The sequence below is a fragment of the Nasonia vitripennis genome, chromosome 2 (genome assembly GCF_009193385.2).
Source record: "Nasonia vitripennis strain AsymCx chromosome 2, Nvit_psr_1.1, whole genome shotgun sequence".
NCBI lineage: Eukaryota > Metazoa > Arthropoda > Insecta > Hymenoptera > Pteromalidae > Nasonia > Nasonia vitripennis.
In genome coordinates this window covers 10,125,361-10,137,787 of record NC_045758.1, presented here as the reverse complement: position 1 = coordinate 10,137,787, position 12,427 = coordinate 10,125,361, and the positions used below count along the sequence as shown (strand labels likewise).

The following is a 12,427-nucleotide window of genomic DNA, read 5'->3' as shown; positions in this document are numbered from 1 at the left end:
TTATCCTCGTTTGTGCGGTTTTCTAGACGTATATGTATATAAGAGTTGCCGTATGGGTGTAGATGCGACCGCAGCGGGTCGAGACGAGACAATGAGCGTTTTTGCATATTGTGCAGTAGTCGAGGTTGTGGGTTGGTAATTATAACGACGCGAGATTTTTCGATCTTTCGTGCGAAGTTCGAAGTAGGCGATTGCTTCTGGAAAGGTGCGCTCGTATTTCGATGGGAATTGTGGGGTATGTGCGCCGGTGAAGCCGATTCCGATTCGGTCGTTTTCTACTGCCGCGGCGGAGGGTTAATTAAATGAAATTGCGGGTTGTTGGATTTATGATGGCTTTATATTCTTTGCTGGAAAAGATTTGCTTTTGGGATTGTGCTCCTTTTGCAGGCGGTTATTTGCGTTCTCGATCACTCTTTTTTGTGGAAATGAGGGAAGATATTTTTAAGAAGAAACGCTAAAATTTTAAAACGGATTCTGGAGAAAAAGTAAATGTTCGACTATTGGCAATGTATTCATTACATTGAACAACTTTCTTTGCACGTAAAAGTTTTTAAATCTATTTTATAAACTCGATCATAATGACTAAAGAAGCTATGAATTCATCAAATTAATTTTGTAACTACTTTACAACAAACTGTACAAACTTCATCACAGTTTTATCCATGGATAAGATTTAATTTTCAGGATATAAAATAGGAATTGATATAGGAATGGAAATAAACAAGCAGATGAAGAGAAAGATTGGAAATTCTACTATAGCGATTCTTAAGTTTTTTTCTTGTTATTTTTTTATATCACATTAGATTTACGTTTAACGAATTTAATTCGCACATTACAACACAAACATTGCAGACTTTCGTTACCACTCAAATCATTTTGTCTTCAAGCAAGTCTGTCCGATGACGATTGCACTTTCTTATACAGCAGCCATTAGACAATTATGCGTCCATAGGAGATAGGTAATTCCAAGGGACAATTAGAGGAATAAAACACTCGATTATTTCATATGCGAATACTTTGATTTATTGCCGTTACTTCAGCGTCACAATTCACAATAATGACTCGAAAAAGTCGTTCCCCGCATACTCGCGCACTCAAGTGCATAGAGTTGTATACACGAAGGAAAATGAAAAGACAAGACTCGTTGCATTTTTCGCGATCGAACACATCGCAGCACTGCGCCGTTACGCTCACACACATATACATCTGACTCATTATCGCATTATGCCAAGATGAAAGTATACACATCAGCTAAACGAGCATATACGTAGCAAAGGAATTAAAAGTACATCACACACGCCGCTGCGTGCAGTGCATATACCATACAAGTATGTAATATAAATAATAATATAAGAAGAAAGATAGAACATCACGCCGGACGTATATACATTCACACGCGCATATAATAATAATAATAATAATAATAATAATAATAATAATAATATCATTACTACAGATCCTCGCTCGTCAGGCAAAACAATATTTACAAGGATTTTTCAGACAGCTTGAAAAATAATTCATTATGCGTTTAAAAAATACATTATACAAAAAAGAATAATAATAATAATAATAATAATAATAGTAATAATAATGATGATTCGACAATAGGATCTTCCGTGACTCGTCAAGGCACACTCGCTGCTGTCGCCGAGGTATACTATATTATGTATATAGCACATTATAACACATGTTCAGCCAAAGTTCTCAAAGTGGTGAATGAAGTATGGCAGCCGACGGCCCTTGTTCACGTCGTCGCAGGCGGACATCACGCTCTTCGTCAGCGGACGTGGCCCGCAGCTAAACACTCCGATTTTGCTCACCTGCACACAGAAAGAACAAAAAAAAAGAATCTTTTGTTAGTCAATTTTCTCTGTCTTTCTCCTCTTTCTCGGACAATGCGCGCGACGACACACACGTTATGCTATACTGTCGATTGACGTAGGTACACACGCATACGCGCGAGGATTAACCTCACGTGAGCTTTCTAAAATTCTTTCAGTGAAATTGTCACTTTAAATAGAAAGCAAGTGCGTTTGGAAGCTAATTGCATTCCTATACGTGTGTGCGGGTATAAAAGCGAATTTGATCAACTTGCTCCGCGGTAACGATGGCAATGAGATTTGTAGACGAGGAGACCGAATTATATGGATTCTGTGGGTTTTTTTCGAGCTGATTGCCGGTATTACGCGCCTGTGCCACGACGATCCGAGCTATAACGAAGACGCGATAGTGGAGATAAATCGTTCGAACGACTGTATGCGATAAGCGAGAATACACGTTTGGATGTATATTTATGTAGTTGAGTTTTTTTTTATTGCTGCATAGCGTTAAGGCGCGTAGTAGATCAAAGATTTTATGGACCGAGCTTATAAAAAGCTTTTAATCTCCAGTCTACGCGGCCGACCCGAATTTGAGAAGCGTTGCATAAACTGATATTCGTTTGAGAGTTACGCTTTCACTTTTATGAGGCTGGTGCTGCACTGGAAAATCTAATCAAGGTTGCTTTTGATTTCTGCGAAGCCATACATCGTCTGAAAACGACTTTTTGCAAGGATGTAATAAGCTCTCTGTTCCGAGCAGACCATGAAATGCTTATAGAGAAGGAGAGAAAAAAATAGAAACGTTTCGAATATATCATGACGATTTTAATTAGTGTGTGTGATACACACGCGATTTCACGCTCGTTTGACACCTTGATTTTATACCTGTCCGTAAGAGCTTTCGAGAGTGGAAATCCATATCAATACGCGCGTCTAAGGACACGCTTCATTATTCTATTGTGTTATGTAATTAAGTTTTAATTCAAATTTAAATGCTCTCCGAACATTAACTCGCGCGGTAATTGTATACTCGGCAAACAATGCTGCACGATATGTATGAAAGGAAGAGTCTGTATGCCAAGCGGAAAATACAAACACTACTTGTTTTCACGGCGATTTAATGAAATGTCATGTTCGATAACTGTGTCATCGTTCGAGTGCTTGCACGCATATTTGAATATCCTTACGATCGCGGTTTACGCATAATCATACTCACGTAGCTGTGCTTCTTCTGAACGAACTTCAAGAACGAAGTCATGTCCGGTCTTCCGAAGTGATTGATCGCCTTCAGTCCCGTGAAAATACTCGTTTTCGACACTCTGTGGAAGTGATTCTCGCAGATGTACTGTAAGCAACGAAAGCGCAACATTGATTATGATGATCGAATTATCACGTTTATTTTGAGAGGTGTGTGTGTAATTGCGAGCACTCACGAGCATCGTGGTCCTTAAATCGAATTTATGGAAAAATTGCGTTATGAAGATGTGGATCTCGAGCACGTTCGTCACGTCCTTTCTCTCCACGTCTCTCAGCACGTCGATAAACCACTCGAAGTGCTTGTGGGACGGACAGATCCAGAGGAAGTATACCTGGAGAACGATTTACATATTGAATACTTTCAAATCCAAGTAAACACGGGGAAATAGATCTGAAAAAAAAGCGGATAACGATCGTCTCACCTTCTTGCAGGCAACCCCGGAATAACGATTGGTCGAGGTGCCAAACACGAGGTCGTTCAGCATAGACGCGTAGGGTGTGACGCCGATACCGCCGCCCACCATCACGGCTACCTCGAACTTGTACCAGTCCTGGTTCCCACCGCCGAATGGCCCCTCGATCCTAATCTTCGGGTGCTCGGCCGGATTGTAATTGCAGGGATCGAAGTAGTTCCTCAGCTTCCAGGTCCAGGGCCCCTGGGCCTTGATGTGACAGGAGAGGAAGTTCTCGTGCGGCGCCGAGGTCAGCGTGAACGAGTGGAATTCGTTCGAACGGAAGACACTGCAGGCTAGCCGCACCCATTGGCCTGACAGGTATTTCAAATTCGGCGGCCGGTAGAACTTGATCTTTATCACGTCCGAAGGCAACAGCTCCGTCTCGATTATGTCCAGGGCCATGTACTTCGTGCGCAGGCTCACCACCTATGGTATACAGGATCGGTCGGGCGGAAACGAACGAGTTTAGCGCTGGCTTTTTGTTTCTATCGGTGGGGAACTTTGCGTAATGCATTCAAATGGATGCGGAGATCTTTATCGGGAGAGGTTTTTTTGGGTAAGGGTTTTTTGGATTTCGGGAATGCAGATTTATAAATTCGTTTCGTATGCAAATTTCCAGGCGTTTGAATAATATTCAACGTGGGTTTGTTTTGAGTACACGCGCGACTCGTATATTTTCAAGGAAATCAAAATTCCGAAAGTGTATGATCGTCCGATGTTTTAAAAACGAAAACTGCGAGTGAAGCCAATTTTAATTGTGAGTAACGTATATTGAATCCGGATGCGAATGTATACGACTTTTTACTTTATCAGTACGAGATTTTTATTTTCACCCGGAAACTCGTTTGCAAAATAAAAGCCGATTCTCGTTTCTCGACGCGAGTAGCCTTTCACCGTGTGGCTGTCTCAAAAATGTACCCTTTTAAGGGGACCGAGAATAAAAATCCAAATTTTTTTCGTCCAATAATTTCGAAATCGAAAAATAAATTATTAGTTAAAAAAAAGTTTCCGTTCACTTTCTCAACGGGTATTTTTCTGTCATCCACGTCCCTCAGCCTTGTGCATCGACGAATAATAAAAAAGGCCATCATAAAGTCGAGTAGAAAAAAAAATAGCTTACCTTATCAATGGCGAAGAGAATTGCTGGACCGATGAAGAACAGCCAGAATCGGGGAGATCCGGTTAGCCTCGCCAGGCCGTGAATTAAACATAACGCATACAGCAAAATGTACAAACTATGAGTCTTCCAGAAGAATTTGTATGCTTTCTGTCGAATGGTGGGATGAGCGAACACGAAGATTATCGTCATCACGACGAATAGAAGTATTCCAGTCAGTCCTGTAAGGTAGCGAGGCAGAGACAAACAAACGTTTTAGAAAAAAAAAATCGTTCCAGCAACGTCTGCGGAGAGCCACGACGAGATATATTGCTCAAAAAGTTTGATCTTGACATCAAGCCTGAACTTGGGATAAGGAAAAACCGAAGTCCTTGAAATATGCGGGAATTTCACATCTGTGCGCATAAGCATAGACTATATATAGACGTAACGAAAGCGGAATAAAAATGTCGGTCACGTCGATCGCGCTCTTTGCCCGGGTCAATGTCCCACATTTCGACATTTTTCGCCGCACATATACAGTCCGACGTCGGCGTGAGTAAATAGCTAATTAATTATGACTCATCGCGTGCTTATCGCCGTTAAAACGATAGACGAAATCGAGTAGCGAAAATAGATCAATTTTGCTCCTGTGCTCATAGCCTGTACCCTCGAGTATAATTCAATGTATTTACCGTTTAATTTGGGATGGATTTATTGGGCAGACGAATGAATCTCGGTTAGGAGTCGCGGAGGCAAAATGAATGATGGTTTATCTTCTCTTCATCAAATTAACGGGGCACATAGGCGTTTTGAAATAGCGCGCGAAATTTAAACCCTCATAAATAATCCTCGCGCGTTATGATATCCGCTTCGATTATGACACACTCAAGCGAGCGCGCGCAGTCATCTATTAATTGCGTCAATTAACTCGGAGAGAAAGTGTCGCCTTTTGACTTGGGCGACACACTTTTCCAAATTCGCCAAGTAGAACGCACAATTTCGCTCTGCAGCGCGTATCTCTATTACACTCTCGAAAATAACACAATATCTTTCCCAAAACTAGAAAGTATCAATCCCTCATTTTTTCACGCCTGCTTACCGATAAGATCGTCCGAATCTCGACGTATAATCTCCCCGCTCGAGACAGCCAACGGGCCGATTAACACGTACGAGCTCCGCGCGCGAGCTTTCCAAATACTCGACTCGGCTAAATTTTCCCCTCGCGCGCGCGCGCGTCCCATCTCTGGAATGCTTCGAGAGGAATCCACGCGGAAGACATAAAAAAAAGAGCCACTAAAAAATCCGTTACGTCGCGCGAGCGCAGACATACCTGTAACGGTCTTAAAGAGCCAGAAGGAGATGGTGGGCCTGGCGTCGCTGGGAAAGGTGACCTCGGCGGTGAGGCATCGGAGATGGGCCAGTGGCTGGGTCGACACGTGGTAGAAGTTGACGATGTGGCCGACCGAGTGCAGGACCGAGAAGAAACCGGCGGTGCAGGCGACGATCTTGTGGAACTGGATGTGCGAGTCCAAGGGGATGTACTGCTGGATCGAGAACTCCTTGAGCTTCGTCAGGGTGTTGCGGCACATAGTCAGCAGCAGGAGGCTGTAGTTGAAGGACAGGGCTGCCGCTGAGCCGCGGGTTATCGCTATGCCCACCCCCATTATGTGCCTGAGGTCCGTGTGCTCCGCCATGAAGGAGTAATCTGGATTTTGAGGGAATTTTTTAGAAATCGGCGAGAACGAACAATTTTCAAGTAGAAATAGACGGGATTGATGAGACTAATTTTGCTATATTTTATTACCACAACGAAACACGTGAAATCTACGGACATTATTGTATCCATTCGCAAAGTTTTAGCGAGAAACCGACGGTTTCTTCATCTCCGAGCAATTACGTATTGCATCGACGACCGCACGAGCAGTAGTACCAATCAATCAGTTAAGACGTCCGATTAACCGATGGCTTTGCATAATAAAAACAATACAAAGTTTCCTTCTCTTTTGTAGCGTTCGCGAGCCGCCGCGGTTGCAGTAATTTTTTATACCGAACGATTTCATATTATACGAGCGCGAGAGTATATTGAATCGAAATATTATGCGCGCATTCTTTGATGAGAACTACTACAATGACAGTCGCGCGAGACTTTCTATTAGTTATTTGCGAATTCATGAATGCAAATTTTGAAGCGATATTCTTCTAATATGCAAAGCAAGATAATGAGTTTGCGGCTACTGTTCGCGGACGTGAGTGTAATACCTGATCGTTCTAAAAGTATAAACAGAGGACTTATTTAAATTAAAATTGGATCGCACCGATTTATTTTAAAATCATTGAGAACGTTACCTAAAGTATGTCAGGCTGCGCGACAAGCTGGACGACTTTATAAATAGTAACGACGCGTGTGTCATAAAACTGATTCGAAAATATTTTTATGCGCTTGTATGCTTTTTATTTATTTGGGACATTATCAAAATCTCGAATAATGGACAATATTTTGAAAGGTCGCTCGGAGTGCTTGTTTGATTTTGATACTTTTGCTTTTTTAGCAGTGTTCCAGACCCGAATGTGACAAGCCTTCTTTTTTGACATAAATAAAATACCGAAGCAATAAAGTTTTATTGCCAAAAATCGAATAACGCCAGATTCGATGTATTTTTACCTTGATACGCAATTTTTTATCATCGTTTATCCGGTTAACGACTGCAGCCGCAGTATACGTTTTGCAGCTATTAAAAAATTTTTTATTTATGCTCTTGTTGATTCCCGATTAAAGTGGCTTCGCCCGTCTGTTAAACTTTTATTTTTGCGGTTGATCTCGTTTACGAAAGAAAAAAGTATATACTCACAAATAAACCTCTCGACGAAGAGAACAATAGTAATCACATAAAATATGAAGAGGTAGTATATGTTCTGGCGATTCTCCTCGAGGAAAGTCGACAGTGCATCCCACTGTTTGTGCGCCCAGTTCTTGCTGTCTTCCGGCGGAAGTTGCTCGATGTGAAAACTCGTCATACGAGCGACGTTAGTCGACATGTCGAGGAAGTTCTGCTTGGCCCCTTTGCAGTCCAAGCCGATCGCCACAAAGTCGCCCTTGTACTCCTTCATCATCAACTTGAAGTCGTTGTACGTTAAATAGTCTTTTCTCTCCAATCCAGCGCCCTGCAACGCATCGCATCGTTTCAAACTCCTCCTTTACTTTCGAAACTCCTCGTCGTCATCATCATCATTTTACAAGACTATAACAACTGACCTGGAACATCCCGTCGATGAGCTCGGTAACGTGATCGTCGGACAGACTGGTCGTCCTGGCGATCTCTACGAGCGACCTGAGCATCTCCGAGAGTTCCTCCTTGTCGATCACCCCGTTGCTGTCCTTGTCGCACATGTCGAAGATGATCCTGAGCTTGTCCTCGGTTTTGCCGCGGGAGAACAGCAGGACCGTGTCCAGGAACTCCTGGAAGGATATGCGCCCGTCGCCGTCCTTGTCGACGATATTGAACATCTTCTTCACGAACACGGCGTCGGCCTTCATACCCAGTGCGCTCGCGAATTCGCTTTTGGACAGTGAGGTGCGCATCACCGTCACCACCTCGCCACTGTCGTTGTCCTCCGAGCGACGTCGACGCTCGCCAGGACGTAGGCCGAAGGTCAGAGCGTAAGCTTCGCGGAAGAACTGCCGGGCAAAAGGAACGAATTGGTTTTGAAAAAGTGGGAGCATAATATAAAAGTGGCTTGATGCAGTGTGTAAAAATACACTTCGATTCTTCGAAAAACATCCGCGTATGCGGTGCTATTATACTCGTGTATGGCTTGTTTGAAAATACGTTATCATTTGCAGCAGTCGATGCGAGGTTGTATTATGTGCGTATAGTATAATACGAGTTTCTTGACATCGCTGTGTACAATCATGAAAATTGCCTCTACGTGATAGGAAACTGATGCACGAGACACGTACGCGCTCGACAGGATAAGATTATTTGCACACGCTCGCGCCGATGTCTACGCATTGTTACATCTGATTACGCGTGATTCATCGTCATTTGGGCTTGAAAAATAATGAAATATAGTCCGAACGACAACAAAAAAAACGTTATAATCCAGTATACCGAGAATTTCGCGAAACATCGAACCCAATTATCCTCGAAATCTCGATGTCGTATATCCTGGAATTCTCCCAAACCCGCCTCGGAGGAACATCGACATTGTTTTGCTGAATTTTAACGAGCCGTATTTTAACTCTATCCTCCCATACGGCTCTCAAGCCTTTCGAAAAACCGCCGGAGGCTCTTTACCGGTCGTTGGCGTAGGTCAAGTAGCCCCACTACTCACCTGCTCGAGCTTCCTTTGTCGTCGTTCCTTCGTCTCCGCCTTGGCCAGCATGAGGTCCCGGTTGGTCTGCGCCAGGGCGAAGTGCTTCTTGTGCGAGGTGAGGAAGGTTTCGAGCTTGGCGATGAACTTGCGTCGCGAAGCCACCGAATCCAGCTCGAGGACGAGGTCGTAGTCCCGAGGGATGCGCAGCAGTATCAGGCCTTTATTCGGGCCGTTATCCGCCTCCTGTTCGGGGAAAGCAGATAGTCGGATAGCATTAGCGATGACGAGCGACGCGATCACTTGGGACGGGTTATTGGAGGAGATGAGTATCTGCGATGAGGAGTGTTTTTTGCGCGCTACCTGCTTTCGCGTCTACTATGTTACGCGATGGATTGATTTCTCAAGGATTGTGTGCTAAATTAATGTATGAAGTTGTCAGGTTGACTGCGGTTCGCTCCAATTTTTTGAATTCAAGCAATTTTGAAAGTATGTTATATACCTTTCCAATGCGCGTCAATCAGCTTTTTTTGAAAGATCACGAATTTACGTAAATTCACATGTATTTGCATAATGCGTATCAGTAAAAATTCAAATGGCATAATTAGTCGTTTGACGATGTTTGCGCAAGCTATTTTGCCAAGCACACGTGATAGCTTTTACCCACGTGATAGTCTAGTATTTCATAAGCTCTCATAAAACTTCCTACAATAACAACACGTTTCCCCGAAAATTCTTATTATGCAAGAATAAATTGATGCGAGTATATATATATACAAATAAATATTAAATTGTTGTAGAGTAAAATATATCACTTTCCGACAGCTCAAAGCTACGCATTAACCTCTGCATAATTCTAAAAATATTTTAATCACAGTATACACCAGACTACTATTTCGCGTGGGTAGTTCGCCCGTATCAACACAGACTGTGCAAGTAAAATAATAACCAGTTATTAATCCAATTAACGAGACACTTTTTTGCATCGCGGTGTCATTGTATTCCGCGCGACTCTACCGAACAATAGCCCCACGCGTCATGCAAAAATATGCAAATCCGTCAAAACGATCATCTCGAGAGTTCAGTCCCGCAGACTCAATGACACGGCTCTATTCACTCATCACAATCCGCCAATTAGCATAACTCGGGCAAAAGGAATATCATCTTTGTATACCTGACTCTCCTCGATGCTGACGCTGTTAACATCCTGAAAGTTGAACGTCCGGAGCGTCTCGCCCTTGCGGTCGATGATGTAGAGCGCTGGTTCGGGCCCAAACTTGACCTTGACGAGTCGACGATGATTGGCATGTAGCCACTCGCGAACGATCATCTTGTCCACGATTTTGCCTTCGCTGTTGTTGCGCTTTTGGATGGCCTCCTGGAGGATCTTTAGCCGACGACGCTTGCGGTTCTGGAGCTTGACGAGACCATAACCGGCTCCGGCGCACAAGATCGGTATGAAGCCCAGGAAGACGCACGCGTAGATGTAGACCAGCTCGCTACCCTGTTGGAGCATTTTTAAGTTCGTAAGTTTACGGAGATTTTATGGGGCAGTTTGGAGGAAATTGGCGCGGGTTTTTCGAAAAAGTGAGTGGCTTGCGGTTTTAACCATTTCCGGGCTCTCGGTGGACTTTTTTTGTCTCGAAATTCGTTCCGAAGGTCGGCCGGTAATTGCTTGGCAAAGTTTTTGAATGAATTTTTAATTCTTTAAATTCTCAAAAAATGCGTGGCTATTAAATTTGAAAAACCAAAACGCTCAACGCAGTAATTTCTGCAACGCGTTATAAAAAACCTGCAATGACAAAATCGCGCGTAATCGTCAATTCAAACAAACGGCACTTCAGAAACTACTCCTAACGCCTGCGTCCGTCAGTTGAAGCAACTTTTGTGAATTTCAAAATTAACAGTCCATCTCGACTATCAGCAATATTGACTCTCGGCATACACGGCCGAAGGAAAAAATACAAACGAAACGAAAGTTCAAGCGCATATTTACAAATCTCTTCCTACTTTTGCACAACCAAGCCTGTGCATACGGCTCGATATAAAACCTCGCGCGCGGTGCGTTTCACTCGCGCCCACACTCGAGCGGCTCTTCCGCTGCATGAAGACGTTGCGTAATACGCGCGGCGGGAAATTAAATGTGCAAACAGGACGAAGTATCGCGTTCGAGGCTTGTGGAGATTTTCTTGCGGCTGGCTTGATATGGCGCGTTGATAATTTTTTTTTAAAGATTGGCTGGTAAGATACACCGTTTTTAATGCAATATTTATGCAGCGTTTTCATTTTATACTACGTATACCGTTGCACGAAACGCCGATGACATCACCGACTATTCATCAATTTTCGGAAAAATTATCGATTGCCAGCAGGCGTAAATCATTTTCCACAGTACACGACGTAAATCTTCCACGAGATAAACCATCGATAACGTTACCTCAAAGTAATCGTAGCGTTGCAGCGGCACACAGGGCTCCAGCATCGAGGAGTTCAACTGATAAGGCTGAGGACACGGGTCGCCTTTCGCCCAGACGAACACGTTCCTCTGGATGGAATCCGGATCGATGCTCGTCGTGTTGGCGATGATGTCCCACAGCGTCACCTTCTTGATATCCTCGATCTCGCTCTTGGTGAAGATCCTGCGAACGAATATCCGCGCAAAATTCATTTTCACGCAACTCTCGTACACGTTTCTGCTTTCTACGCCGTAATGTAACTTTCGATTATGTACACACGCGTATCTCTGAATCGGCGAGGCATCAGCGACCGTGAAACCGATAGGCCTTACGCCGATCCGTTTCGCGGATATTACGTGCGATTTAGAAAAGACGCGTATGCGTGTACACGTCGCGAAGAAAGCCGAACCTTGGGGATACAGGCGCCGGCGCGTATGGGTTTCGTAACGACTCTCTTCGCGCAAGAGATTCGGACTCGCGATATCGACGCGGAGAGTGTTATTTTCAAACTCACCCGCTCTGCTCGTTCTCGAACCAGAACCTATCCGCGTCCCTGAGCCTAAGGAATTGGTCCTTGATGACTGCGGTGAAGAGTTCACCAGGTCCCTGGGTCGACTCGAGCATTCCTCCCAGGTAGATGTCGATGTTGTCGAGGTTGTTCGAGTAGATCTCCATCAAGCTCCTGAGAAGCTCGGGATTCCTCTTGAAGAGCTCCGGGTTGATCTCGTTCCAGGTCTTCCTTGTCGGCAGCCCGAAGTAAGCTCTGGCGGTGTTGTAATCCGGCAGTCCGTTGTCCCTACCTCTCATGATGTTCAGGGCGCCGAGGTCGCGCCGAGTGAATTCCATGGGGCCGAACAGGTTGTTCCGGATGTCGGTGCCGAGGAGGTTGTCCTCGCGCTCGGCCACTTGCGAAGCCATACCCATCAGGAGCTCGTCCACTGTGCTGTTTGCGAGGATCTCCTGAAACGAGGATTTCATTTTTTAGCTCGAGAGCTTGCGAAATTCGGTGACTTTATTGCGCCGATTTTA

At 44.2% G+C, this 12,427-nt stretch overlaps 1 protein-coding gene across 3 annotated transcripts in view; it reads right to left on the bottom strand.

Annotated features, from left to right (window-relative positions):
* Positions 1-997: 997 nt before the first annotated feature.
* LOC100123854 (dual oxidase) overlaps positions 998-12,427 on the bottom strand; it is a 31,995-nt gene continuing 20,565 nt past the window's right edge. For all 3 annotated transcript variants that reach the window (XM_031922719.2, XM_031922720.1, XM_031922721.1), the window contains 12 exons: positions 11,913-12,358; positions 11,380-11,581; positions 10,117-10,446; positions 8,964-9,188; positions 7,885-8,307; positions 7,481-7,793; positions 5,962-6,336; positions 4,653-4,870; positions 3,500-3,958; positions 3,254-3,409; positions 3,037-3,165; positions 998-1,820 (listed from right to left, as the gene is read on the bottom strand). In XM_031922719.2, coding sequence (XP_031778579.1) covers positions 1,692-1,820; positions 3,037-3,165; positions 3,254-3,409; positions 3,500-3,958; positions 4,653-4,870; positions 5,962-6,336; positions 7,481-7,793; positions 7,885-8,307; positions 8,964-9,188; positions 10,117-10,446; positions 11,380-11,581; positions 11,913-12,358 — 3,405 coding nt within the window. In that variant the 3' untranslated portion in view covers positions 998-1,691. The remainder of the gene's footprint in view (positions 1,821-3,036; positions 3,166-3,253; positions 3,410-3,499; positions 3,959-4,652; positions 4,871-5,961; positions 6,337-7,480; positions 7,794-7,884; positions 8,308-8,963; positions 9,189-10,116; positions 10,447-11,379; positions 11,582-11,912; positions 12,359-12,427) is intronic.